Genomic DNA, 13,674 nt, shown 5'->3' on the forward strand with positions numbered 1-13,674 from the left:
TTACAAACCATTGAATGTATAGTACAATCTGTAAAGTAATACCTGTAATTAGAGCATAGAATGGTAATGAGTTGCAAATGACAAAATCTTGAACCTTCTTATTTGTGTCACAATGTGGATTTCCTTCTCTAAATTGTTCAGCAATATGAAAAATAAACATAGACCTTCCTGTGAAGTATCTGATAATTAAAATTTATAGGGCACCATAAACCACACTATAATATTCCTATCACAAATTTACATGAGCTTTTTCTGTGGTTGATAAATAAATAGAGAAAAGGAAAGAAAGAAAATAGAGTTGCACAACGAATTTATATTTGTATATATATATATATATATATATATATAGTTTGGCCAATGAGAAGGCTTCTTTCTCTCTTTGTCTTATACCCAAGTTGTTTTGTATAATAGATATGTGTTTTTAAGAAGAAGAAGAAGAAGAAGAAGAAGAAACAATTACACATTCATATAATTTGATTATAATTTGAAAAGTCACAAGGCATCTCTATTTAACATGAACATATACTAAACCTAGGCAACTTACTCTTTGAACATATGCCTTGAGAAAATAGAAAATATAAAGCACTTTTTTGTTAAACTATTACAACAATTTGTAATGCAACCCAAACAAAACACATCAATATTTTGGTGTAAGCACACCAAATTCAAAATAGCTTATTCTTCCTCATGATGATGGGTGTGTTGTGTATTTTTTGGCCTTTTACATAATATGGCTATGAACCTTTAGTTTCAAAAAGATGAAAACATTTTAAAATACATAGTGAAAAATTCTTTGGTAAAACAAACTATTTCTCTTAATATTTAATAGATGTCAAGACTACCAAAGAATTTCACCAGCATACACAGCAGATTCTGAATTTGAAACCTTGAATATTAATTCATAAGATCTGTTACTTCAAACTGTCAATTTTGTTATTTGAATTGTAAAACTATAAATTTGAAGACCTTAAATTACAAATCTTTCATTAAAATTAGTAGTTTATGATTATTTTAATTTAATTTTATACATATTTTCAAAATTAAAAATCTTGTATCACACTTCAAATTTATTAACTCTAATGTAAACATTAAAATTTAAATCTTAGAATTTTATTCTTCAAACCAAAACATTTAATTTTGAACAAATGAAATCTAATGTGAATACCATATCTTTAATGTTAAATCCTAAACTTTGTGGTTTATACTTTTACTTGCATATAGATAAACACACTCACGTTTGAAAAATAATTTGTTACTATCTAAAATCTTAAAAATTATCTTAAATGTCTAAAATTAGTAAAGTTAAAATAATATTTTTAATTTTTATATTGAAAATTTATTTATTATATTATAAGTTATATTATAAATTATAAAAAGGTATAGTCTCTGAATCTACAAATTTAACGTTAAAATCCTTACACCTAAATCAGAAGACCTAAATATCAAATCCTTTTACAATTTCTGATCTTAATAAAAGTAAAATTCTAAAACTTACTTCGAAGTTCTAATTCCTCATTTTTATCACAAATTTTTACATGTTCAATATAAAACTTCATTACTAAACATGATTAAAAAATTAGATTTAACTGAAAATTCAGAAATTGTAAAAGGTCCATGAGATATGATGTAATTAATTGTGAATTGAAATACATGTTTAATATGTGCACTAGTTGATGGTCCATAATTTCAATAAGTATATTATGTCAACTAAATATTTTTCTTGAAGATACATCATTCTTTGTACAATAAATTGTAAAAGAAGAAGAAAAAAAAAAAAAAAAAAAAAACGTAAACTTATTCAATTTTTTTATTTACATGTAAGAGGTGAAAATAGTAAATTTTAATAAAGAAAAAACTACAACAAGAGTAAAGTGGTGCATTACTATATTTATATAATTTTCTACATAGTAAATATATATAATATTATAATTTTTATTTTCATAAAGGATGTTATGTATACTTTTATCATACATTTATGTATCATTGTTTTGTATTTGTTTGTTTGTTTTTTTCCAATAGTTATTCTACATTGTATTTTTAGTATGATGTTGTTTAGTTATGATGGTATTTTCTTCATGATACACATTCAATATGATTTTTCTTAATTTAACCACATATCAATATATATATATATATATATATATATATATCACTGTACAGTATATTTAAAATAGTTCTATGTAAAATTACCAATTTTCTTTTTCTTTCCTTCATTTCATTTTTGCCTTAAAAACTTATGCTAATTTTTGCATAAAGTTACAAGTTATATACTGCTTTTGTTTACTTTTATATAAAGTTTTTTATAAGATGAAATGTACGAAATATTAAATATAAATTTAATAAATTAAATCTGTGCCTTACCAATTGCCAAAAAGCTCATTCAAATTAAAAGACTGGTTAGATTTATCAGATTTTTTATAAACTAATACATAAATTTATCAAGCTAAATTTAATTTTAGTAATATTTTGTTGAATACCAAATTCTAATGAAACAAATGAACAAATATAAACAACCACTTGATGTGAAGCATTACAACACGTTTTCATATTGTTTTATCAATGTCATGAAATGTTACTTTTTACTTTTAATTTTAAAAAAGGATAGTGCAACTTTGGTTGCTGAGTCAGAGTGAGGAAGCGCCACGTTGGCAAGGTGAGAGACGTGGCAGCCACGCTGGCGACAGGAGGCGCCAGCAGTCGGCCAAACCAAGAGCGGCGTGGGGCCCCCACAAGAGTCAATGCCAGAGTTGATCTTGTGCTTCGGGACCCTCACAAGAGTCAAAGCCAGAATTGATTTTGTGCTTCGGTGCCCATCTGTGCGTCGTCGTCGTCGTCTCGGGCTCTCGTGGTGCATTCGGGGTCGTAGGATTTGCCCAGACGCTCGCGGTCGATGAGCAGCCATGGCCGAATCGAAAAAAGAGCTTCTTGTGACGAGCTCACGAGCCCACGGAGCCTGTCTCCTCGATGGTCACGTCACCGAGCAATTGCCCAAAGGGCTTCAACCCACATGTCCCTTCTGATTGCACCGCTTTCGGCATACGTACGTAGGTTTCCCTGCCCATGCAAGTGCACACCCAGGTGGGTTTCGTGATTCTCTGTTCGCTTTGTGAGAATAAGAATGTTGACATTTCGCATTTGAGTTCCTGAGTCCGCAGGTCGCTCAAAGTGCAAATTCTGCGCGTTCGCGGCGGTCTGAGAATCTGCGTGCGTAATTTGCACCTGTATGCACGAGGTTCTGCTCATCTGAATTGGGTATGAGATGGGAGTTGTGAGATTCCTTGGTGGGTTAGTGTAGTCTCTGCATTGGGATGCGAGTTTCTGTTGCACTTTTCAATGCTTGACTTTCGAAAGATTTTTGATTGTCATGCTCTAATATTCTCCTCCAGAATTTCACTTTACTTCTTTTTGGTGCAATTTCTGTAGCGCCTGCGGCGGCCAGGTGCAATTTGAACAGTATATATCTATATATAGTTGATCTTATTTTATATTATAGGTAGATGGTTTGAGGTAGGTTTTGAAGTGGTACTTCATTGGTTTGATCTTGGAGCTGCTTGAGCTATTAGTTGTGCCCCGTCCCCTTCAACTTATTGTTTTTGTCCGATCAGTGACCATGGCTGTGCAGGGAATCAGATTTTCTTCTATTCCAAGGGCAATTTTATTGCAAACGCACAACCCAGTGGCGCAGTTGAAACAAATTAACAGGGTTGAATTGTGCATACTTTCAAGGCGGCAACTTACGCGCAGTTTCTGGAGCTTGCCATTCTGCGATAAATTCAGGTATTGAAGTCGTTCCTTACCAATTTGTTTGCCTTATGGGGGTATTGACAATTTTTTTTTTTTTTTTTCCTTCCAGAAAAAGGAATTATTTGTACGAATTGTGCAATCGTAGTTCTAGTTTCGCCATGACTTTGATGCTCTGGAAGTCGCTTGTGAATTCCTTCTATCAAGTTAGGTTTAACTGCTGAATTGTTTTCAAGCATGTGAAATTTGCCCTAGACAGTCGGCTCCTTAATCTTCATGGCGTAAACCATGGCGATTTTGATAAATCCAGGGTACTGGAACTATGAAGAAAGCTTTTTAAAATGTTTTATGTGTGAAGCCTCTTATTTTGGAGTTCACTTGTTGCTATCTTACAGGTGTGGGGAGCTTTGGAGTAAACAACGCTCTTGTATAAAAATGGAAGGTGTTGGTAATGCTTCGAGCAACACTAGTCGTGCGGGTTCTTCAGGAGTCGAGCAAAGTGAGTGTTCGAACATTTTTTCTGTAATTCTGAAATTAGATAGTGTTGTGTGATTTATAACTCTTCACTTTTTTGGAGTTCGATTAACCCTTTGGCACTCACAAAACAGGATTCACTAGGCATTACAATTTTGAGACAATTGTGTTGGAACCTAAGGGAGAGCACCTAGCGACAATTGTGTGGCTTCATGGCTTTAGTGATTCTGGTGCCAGGTGCTTCATTTGTCTCCGCATTTTTACCGTCAAAGTTTAAAATGAAGAAATTTAGCCTGAAAGTTGAAAACCAAGATGGATTTTCCCTAAAAAGATTTTTTGTGCACTATCTGTTCAAACTTGGTAATATTTACCTTGGAACGATTTTAAATTGACCATGTCTTTGGAAGTTCCATCAATATAATTCTCAAGTTTGAAAAATAAAATTTTATTTTGTGCTTAAAGGAATGTTCGTCCTTTTCTGGGAGTACTCAATAGATTTTGGTACTCAAAATTTCTGTTTCCATGTGCAATTTCAGATGGGCTAAGGAGTTGAAGAACATGGAAGGGTTATCTCCAAATGTATGCACAAGAGTGTTTCCCTTTTTCTTAGACTATTGTGTCACCTTGCAATTTAAGCTAGTTTGTTCTGGTTGAGTTCGTTGTGGTTAAGCATAGGGCATCTTTCAGTTTAACAAAACACTGGAGCATAGGGTTCTGTAAAGTTAAGGTATCTTTTGTGAATGGTTGTAGATCAAATGGATTATACCAACAGCACCACTTGCACGAGACATTCCAGTCACAGCTTGTAAGTGAATTTCATGCATAACTTATGTTTCCTCCTGTCATTAGTTCGACCTTAGTAAAAACAATTTAGGAGCTAGGATAGCAATTCTATTGAGGCAAGCTATTCTTGGCAATCTTTTCAAATTTTGGGTTCTGAAATTGAAGAGCAAGCATTTGAATTCTAACAAGGATACCTTGAGTAAGTAATAATTTTAGTGATTTTGTGTGCGCTTTCAAATATTAATATGCTGAAACGAGGGGTTATGCGATGTGGAATTCCAGGGTTTGAACTCAGATATGGCCAAGATGTAGATATGGAAGGATTAAATCGATCGGCGGAAACTGTAGCCAACCTTCTTCGAAATGAGAAGACAGAAGGTGAGGTACTTTTTTGGTGTGTTACAGATAGAGAAGTCAGTATCGGAGGAGCACACATCTGCACTGTGGTTATATATTTGTGTGTCATCATAATAGAGTCCTTTGTCTGCAGCTTTGGAGCTGTCGTCTAAGCTGCTCTAGGGAGACTAACGCTTGATTCCCCTGTGATTGTAAGCTAGACAGAGGTTCAAAGAACGTGAAACTAGCAGTTGGTGGATTCAGTCAAGGTTGTGCTACAGCGCTCTACATTACTGCGTGCTCTGTTCTTGGCAAGTATGGAGGCACTGGGAAGCCCTTTCCTGTCAAGTTGGACGCTGCAATTGGTCTTAGCGGATGGATGCCTACCACCAAGTAATCTCTTACAATAGCCTACACTGATATGGTTGATTTTTTCTTGTATTTTGTGGAAAAGAAAATCATACGGCTTGGAAGGAAGTGACTGTCTGCATTGGATGGTTCAATGTTTCACTTATGGTTTCTACTGGAGTTTGGGAACATTTATTTATTTGTTTTCACTTTTCAGGAAATGTGTTATGTCTGCGTGTCTCTTTTAAAATAAAGACGTGGAATACATCAGACGTAAATTGGCAAAATTAATCTGATTAGCTTTGGTACTCGTGTGAAAATTGTGTAGTGGACGGTAACTGTGCAATGCTCCTCGGTTAAAAACTAATGGTGTTTGTCTGGCATGGTGTAGAGATTTTGTATCTCGAATGGCTGGTAATCGGGATGCATCTGAGCGGGCGGGGAAGACTTCCATTTTTATAGGCCATTGCGATGGTAAGCGGATATCATGTGGCATACCAGAATTTGATCTCAGCTTTTGACTTACACCATTAAATAATCTGCTGTTGATGTACAAACTTACTGTACGCTTTGTTTGTGGTCTGAAGACGATGGAGTGGTGCCGGCGCGTTCAGCTAAAACATCATCTGATGCTTTTCGAGGGGTCGGCTTCAACGATGTCACTCTCAAGACTTATGTCAAGTACGTGAAACTAACCCCAAATTTCGTGCATTTTTCAGCACTCACATGTTCTTTCTTTCCTTTTCTTTTCTTTTCCCCCTTTTTTTTTTTTTTTTTTTTTTTTTTTTTTCAGTTCGATGCTTTTAGGTGATCAGCCTGTAAAGTTCTAACTGCTGCCTTCATTACCCAGTTTTCAGAAATATAAATTTTCTTTCCAGCTGAGGTCATGCTGTGTTGTGTTTGACAGTGGTGGACACTCAGCTACAAACGAAGAGATTGCTGATATTCAAGAATGGATTACTACTAAATTAGGTTTAGAAAAATCACGGATTCCAGCCCAATAGGATTCAAAACCCTGTACGAAACTACTGGGTCCCTGTATAACTATTTCGAAGTTAACAATGTGCTTAGATTTTCGTGGAAGTAGAGCATGATGAGATCACTTCCCCAATTTCAAGGCTATTCATGTTATCATTGTATTACTATGACAGATGGAAAATATTATCATTGTACTACTATGACAGATGGAAAGTGGTTTCAATACTATTTCTGATACATTTGTACGATTGTCAAAATGATTGTCGCTAGTTCATTGTTGAGATGATACTAAAATACGTTTTAGAACATTTGATGTGATGTTACTGTCAAGAGTACTATCTAAGTATTATAACTATAATAAAAGTAATGTATTTGTATTGGTGCATTGGTTAATTTGAGTGATGGTTTTTAAATAAAATATTCAAACATACATACAAGATTTGCTTAGTCAATAGGTGGAGCATAAGCTCCTTCTTGATAGCAGTAAAATTATAAACCAAATCTTTTGCAGGGAAGCCTTGAACATTTTTATTTGGATATAATGTGTTTAAGAATGTTGGCTATGATTGTAAAAAAAATAAATTTTAATTCTTTCTGTTGTAAATACATGAATGTTGTTGTTGGAAGCAAATTCCATCAAAAACCATGTACATATGATATCTTTTTTTTTCTAATTCAAGAAGACCACATTCTAGAATTTAATTAATGTATTGAATTTGACCATCAATTGGTGGAAGATGTTTCATAAAGAGGTTGATCTTAATGCTTAAAGTGTTAAATAATCATTTTCAAAAATTGGATATAAATTGCAATTGTTAGTATTATATAATATTTCTTAAGAATCTATGCTTACAATAGGTATTATTAAGATACTTGTATGTTTTTTTATAAAAAATATTCTTATTGCAAAAAATAATACAAATTATTCTAAGAAAGTCTTCTACAATCACCAAAATTGAGTCTTTACTTTTGATTTAAGAAGATTTATGACAAAATATATTGATAATGATGAACATGGTTATTGTGGAATAAAAAAAAAAAAAAAAAAAATTGAGCATTATTAACTTACATGATATCTTATTTTACATTTTATATAATTTAAACCTTAATATAGTAGTTTCAATTTTAGGATATTTTTTTATAATTTTTAAAATAATAATGTTTTCTAAAATTACAATAGATACTTCAAAATTTTGGCTTACATCAATATATTCTTGTAGTGTTGTCAACTTGGTCTTGACATTTTGGAAATTGGTCCAAATGGAGATTTTTTTAAAAAATATATTTTATTTTAATTTAAATAAATTGATTCCAGAATTATATGGTCAATTCTCTGATAATATTTTTTTATTTTTATTTTTATTTTTATGTACATCCTTAAAGTTTTTATAGTAAAGAAGTAAATATCTATTGGTGTTATTAGTTGAATAGCACAAATAAATAATAATTGTATTTTTTTAAAGCTTTGTGTTAAAATTTTATAGATATATGTCTTTTGGATGTGTTTCTTTTTCTTTTTCTTTTTCACCTTCTTTGACGACCATCTTCTTTAAAATGTTAATATTTTAATAACAAATCATCAATCTATCATTAGGTTATAAGACTAAAATCACAGAAGTCTAAGAATTATAAGATTCAAAAGTATTGGATAGTATTAAAAAAGATTGTATTAGTTTTATTTATTGGTAGAAGAATCAACCCCAAATAAGAAAAATTTCAAATCGAGTGTAATCATAATTTTTCGATTAAAAAATATACACATGAAGTAGAGATTTAATTATTCTAAAATATCTTTAATTTATAAAACTTTATAAATTTAATTCTCCAAAATAATTAAAAGAAAAAGAAAAATTCTCTAAAATAATTCAACCACCATGGCTATAAAGGTATGCTTAATGAGCTAAAAGAATTGACAGAAATAACAAAAAGCAGATAATTATATTTGAATGATCTATTAGTATAAATACAAAATCATCAAAACATTGTTAATATACTGAATTATGGATAGAAAATATTTGTGGAATTTAAATTATTTTAATATTTAATTATTAAATTATTTAATAAATTATTTAATTTTTAAAACTTTACATTGATTTAAATATTTAATTATAAATACAACTGGTATGTAAAATAATAATTAACTGGATTATTAAATAAAGAAACGTGCCAAAATCACAAAATTTAGAGAAAATTATAAGCGGAAATTTTTAAAAAATAAAAAATAAAATCATGAGAATTTAGAATTTTTGGCTTGAACACAAAGAAATCATTTGGTATTTGTAATTTATTATTTAAAGAGTATATGGTATACTTTTAAAGGTTAATTTATTTAGTAGTAGAAATAGTGTCTATTGTTCATATGTAAATATTACCAAAAGTTAATGCTTTTATAATGTTTTTGGTAGGACCACTAATTTTTTGAACATAAAATAGGATTATTTGTTTATTTATTCATTCATTTTGCAATACTTGTAACTTCTCAAGAATTATGATTCAGAATTTGGAAGCCAATGTACAAGAGTCAAAACACATATTCTTTTTCTAATGTAAGTTTATTTTGTGCAATACATTAATATTAGGGTTTTCATTTTTTGCATTTCTATAATCAACTGATTCCCACCACTTGAGGATGTCATAAGCATAGAATATTACAAGTAGAACATAAAACGACAAACACCTCCACACAGTTTTAATCCATCACAGCCTTAACGCCGAACCATCACAACTTTAAGCATTATTGTGTATACATTTTGATTTCGTCCCCTTGACGACCACGACTTCCTGAAGCATAACGAACGTAACTTTTTCCCGTTCGTGTCGACGAACTGAAGCCTTCTTCGATTCAGCCACCCGTCCGTCCGTCCGTTCGTACGTACGGTGTGGTTGGACGAACCGAAGCCCTCGTTCGTTCGTTCAGTCGTTTGTTTGTTCGTTCGTTCGTTCGGTGGAGGAGGCTTCGGAAAGAAGCTACCGGGCGATGGCGGGGCAGTGAGCATTCAAATGGGTTTCGATGGTTTCCAAGGAGTGTGACGAATTAGATAATACAATAGAGAGAGCAAGCATTGCAGGAGCTGCGTTCTGGAATTATCATGCTTGCTGCTGCGAGTACCATCGCAATGAAACCCTGGTAACCCAATTTCTTCAGTGCGTTTTTTAATATATGTTTCACTTGTTGTTATTTGTTTTGTATTCGCGATTCCGTGTCTCTTTGATCGCGTCGCAATAGCAACGTTTGCGAGGCTCATTGATTAAGGTTGTTGGTGACATGTGATTTTTTTTTGGGTTGTCGCTACTGAGTTTCTGTCGTTGCATTTTAGATCTCATTCTGAAGTTTGCATTGTGAATTTAAGCGTTCATTGTAAGATGTAGAGTCTTGATTATTTTGTTTTCATTGATTCCTACAAGGTTGTATTTTGATGGTGCCTTGTTGTTCAACTGAGCAGGTTTCCGGTCAGTTTCTAGATTACTTTTGGTCTGGCGCCAGTGGGTCGGAAGGCATGACCATTGTCATTGATTTCAAGCGACTGTGCACGTTTTCAGGTCAAGGAACTTGAGTCGGAGTGGGTACACAAGAGTATGATTCCATAATTGCCTCTAGTTCGATATCGGAGGGGTGGACATAACGAAGGGCGTTGTGGTGTTACACATGAAGTAACACCACAACGACGTTGAGTTCGTGGACACATCTTGATTTACATAAATAATTAAGCTATGCCCTGTTTTTGTATCTAGCTGCCAGTGAACACGCAGAATCGTGTCTAATCTAGGTTTCGAGAGTAATTAACATAATTAGATTCATTGGTATGTCGAAATCATTAGACAAAATTATGACTAGTGTTGACATTTCAACTCCTAGGCACACTGTCTGATAGTAGGACCTAACATTCAATGACGCCGTGAATCACGTCCGATTTAACGACTGGATAGGCTATTGTGTCACAATCACTTTTTCGCGTTTAAGCATTAATAGAGATTCTTAGTCGTAAAGGGGGTTGTTTAAGTCGTGGAATGGAGAGCATATCTACCAGCATATTGTGTAGTGTTCATGTTGTAGACGTAGACAGAGAATTATGACTGCAGCAGAGGAGTTAGGCTGTCAAGCGTGCGGGCTAGCCATCACTCCTTGCCTGGTCTGCGCAAGTTCCTTGCCTGTCTTTTCAGTCGATGACGTTTTAATGAAGGCCTGCTGCAGATGTGGCTTTGTCAATCCACTAGGTGAGGTGCACCTCACTTGTTTCTTACATCACATTGTGTCTTATTTAAAGCTCTTTTGTACTTGTATACAAACGACGGCTCTTCATTTGCTTGAAATTCAAAGCAGTTGCAATTGTCAAGCACATTCGTGTCGTCGTTTGCAACTATCTGTCACCTTTTGGACTCGTTCGTACAGGAACTGTCCCAAGACTGACTTGTGCTTTGATCATCTTTGAAGGTGACAAGTGCCGAGAAGTTCTGGATATTCCTCCAACAGCAGCACTCCCAACAGCTATGGTCCGGCGAGCCCAAATCGCTCGTATTGGGAGGAGGCCATACGTCCTAGCCAAGCATGCACATTTCATGCACTTGAGCCTAGTCAATAAAACGAGAGGCGAGGATGAAAAAGATGGAGGCTCTGGATCCCACGGTTCGCCCCTTCGGGAAATTTCCGCACGTTTCGTGCCCAAAGATTCTCCAGTTCCAGAAATATTTGCTTCCGCCGAAGAAGGCCACCCTTTGACATTCTTACCATACATACAGAACGCGGTAAGGTTTCCTCTCCTAGACTCACAAGTGATTGCATCAACATTCTGACCTATTCTTTGTTTGAAGCTTCTACGATTATGGGAGCTAATGCAGGACGTTCCTACTACAAGCATTCTCTTAAAAATACGAGGGTTAAGTTGGATGCAATTATATCACATGTTCACAGTATCTCTTTGCAGCAGGATACAAGGATGCACGAGGAAGCTTTGTGTGCGGCTAGGAATGCTTCGGATGCAAGGCACTTCTACCCAGAATCAGATTCTGAGTCGCCGGTGAAACGCATGTCCGTCATAATTCCCTGCCTCTCAGTAACTTGACCTGGTCAGTAACGGTTCTGTTCATTTTGCACCTCTCACAGCGTACTCGCCCAAATTGCACGTTTTGTATAGAAATAAATGCACAGAGGGTGGATGGTTGAACTGGAATGTTCAATACTTTTGTCGCTCTTAGGTTACAAGTATTGGGTTATCTGAGAAGCCCCAGGATTTTTTTGTACGTAGCAGCAATTAAGTGCTGTTATGTAGTCAATCAACTGAAAATATTCAGTCAAGTCTGGTTCTTCGTCTTCATTTCTAGCATGCGAGAGGCTTATTGATGTTCATCTTTTTCACTTGTATACCAACGAATTATTGCGAAGCAGGCGACTGTCCCCAAGGCTGACGGTAATAGATAAAGTTGAGAAGAATTTAAGCGGATTCATCCATCCAATCCTGCATCAAGTTCAAGTGGATTCAGGCAATGCGGACTCTGTGGCGACTGCATCTAATGGTCTCACTTCAAATACGTGTATACCATTTAAGCTTGATCCTGCAAAACTTGGAGAATCGTCAGGAACTTTGCCAGCCGATTTGGAGCTTACTGGTAAGCCTAGCATGCAGAGCAATCACCACACTTTTTTTTAGTTCAATTGCGAAGATGATCTAAGACCAACCATGGGATGAGGCTGATATTTGGGAAGTGAGGTTCATGGCTGCAGGTGACAAGACGTCGAATAGTATGAATGGAGTATTGTTAGCGTCTCACAGTGTGGTTGAGCAAGAAGTTGGTGTTGACAAGGAACTCGTCACCACCAGAACTGAGCCTTTCTTGTTACCCATTCGATCTGGGTTAGATTCAATGAGGGAAATCTCGAAATCTCCTTTGATTGAAATAGCACCACCGAGTGCGGAGGTTTTACAACATCGTGAAGGCGGGAAAGCCTCAGTCTCAACAGTTCCGGTTGCTAATGGTTTGGTTGAACAGAATCAGAAGTATAACGAACACGACTGTTATCCACAAATGAATATCGATGAGTCAGTGAAGCTGCCAAGCTCTAGTGTGCAGAAGGTTGGTACTGACGATGAAGTCGATGTTCTTGATCCTGCTGATCATAACCTCAGCAGAGATTTAACTGGATCAGAAGAGGCTCCCACTCATCGGCACGAGAGGACGTGCTCGGAGTGTGGTCAGATGGGCGTAGGACCTGGAAGGTCGTCTTCAAATATCGATGAAGCTGAACTTATGCGTTCCTGCACTCAAATTCTGGAGCTTCATTGCCCACATACTCTTAAAGCAGATTTACGTACTTCTAATGCATACCCTCTGTGCTGCCCCGTTCCTATGTTTCCGTTACCTCTAGGTTCTGCATCCTCCGGCAAGGTATGCAGATCTTATGTGACCCAGTTCACCGTTGACGTATTGAGAGCTGCCCACATAACGCTTAATTCGAGCACACAAGAGTCGACCTCTGGGGAAGTGATATGTCCGCTTCGCGATGTGGAGCAAACACTCTTAATGGCAGGGAGATTCATCCAGATGAAAGGCAGGGTAGGCAATGTGCGAGGTCTGATACAGCAAATCGATGCTGCCAGCGCTCAGACATCCCGAGACTTGAAGGCTTATGCTGACCGCGGCGCATTCCCTCTTGCCAGTCAACTCATTCCTCGCCTTCTCAATAGAGAAAAGCAACAACATGTGGACCGAATCAAAAATGACTTTCAGGTGATGACTACCCTCTTGCAAGATATCAATAAAACCTTGTCGACCTGCTTTCAATATGCAGCGAAGATTGTAGAGGAGTCTGTAGATTTAGTAGGTGATAACCATCTGGTTTCGAATGTAGTGAATCATAACGTTTCCATGTTGGCTCTCTACAACAAGCCTGCTTTGGAGGCCGTCCGAACCGCTTTTCCATTGTGGATACGACTGTATCATGATGTTGCCCATGCTGCGGGGCTTTTGAAGTAACACAGTTGTAAGTTCAATACTCTTCCAGAAGCACTCTCTTTAGCT

The 13,674-nt window shown here is 35.6% G+C and overlaps 2 protein-coding genes across 8 annotated transcripts; both read left to right on the forward strand.

Annotated features, from left to right (window-relative positions):
* The first annotated feature begins 2,795 nt into the window (after positions 1-2,795).
* On the forward strand, positions 2,796-6,917 carry LOC112273934 (acyl-protein thioesterase 1). 6 transcript variants are annotated; one of them, XM_024502999.3, is made up of 12 exons: positions 2,829-3,044; positions 3,156-3,252; positions 3,623-3,777; positions 4,137-4,240; positions 4,350-4,452; positions 4,752-4,794; positions 4,966-5,020; positions 5,281-5,376; positions 5,556-5,727; positions 6,074-6,156; positions 6,270-6,363; positions 6,590-6,917. In XM_024502999.3, the coding sequence occupies exons 1-12, from the start codon at positions 2,965-2,967 to the stop codon at positions 6,684-6,686; spliced, it is 1,179 nt and encodes a 392-aa protein (XP_024358767.1). In that variant the 5' UTR covers positions 2,829-2,964; the 3' UTR covers positions 6,687-6,917. The 6 variants fall into 6 exon arrangements, with proteins under 6 accessions (XP_024358770.1, XP_024358767.1, XP_024358769.1 ...); XM_090245745.1 differs by having other exon boundaries at positions 2,959-3,044; positions 3,606-3,777; XM_024503002.3 differs by lacking the exon at positions 3,156-3,252 and having other exon boundaries at positions 2,796-3,078; positions 3,606-3,777.
* Positions 6,918-9,654: 2,737 nt separating this feature from the next.
* Positions 9,655-13,659, forward strand: LOC112274544 (uncharacterized). 2 transcript variants are annotated; one of them, XM_024504193.3, is made up of 6 exons: positions 9,655-9,787; positions 10,104-10,875; positions 11,093-11,403; positions 11,583-11,686; positions 12,044-12,264; positions 12,380-13,659. In XM_024504193.3, exons 2-6 carry the CDS (start codon positions 10,731-10,733, stop codon positions 13,627-13,629), a joined length of 2,031 nt encoding a protein of 676 aa, XP_024359961.1. In that variant the 5' UTR covers positions 9,655-9,787; positions 10,104-10,730; the 3' UTR covers positions 13,630-13,659. The 2 variants fall into 2 exon arrangements, with proteins under 2 accessions (XP_024359961.1, XP_024359962.1); XM_024504194.3 differs by lacking the exon at positions 9,655-9,787 and having other exon boundaries at positions 10,590-10,875; positions 11,586-11,686.
* The last annotated feature ends 15 nt before the right edge of the window (positions 13,660-13,674 follow it).

This window comes from Physcomitrium patens, chromosome 21 (genome assembly GCF_059467195.1).
Source record: "Physcomitrium patens ecotype Gransden chromosome 21, ASM5946719v1, whole genome shotgun sequence".
NCBI lineage: Eukaryota > Viridiplantae > Streptophyta > Bryopsida > Funariales > Funariaceae > Physcomitrium > Physcomitrium patens.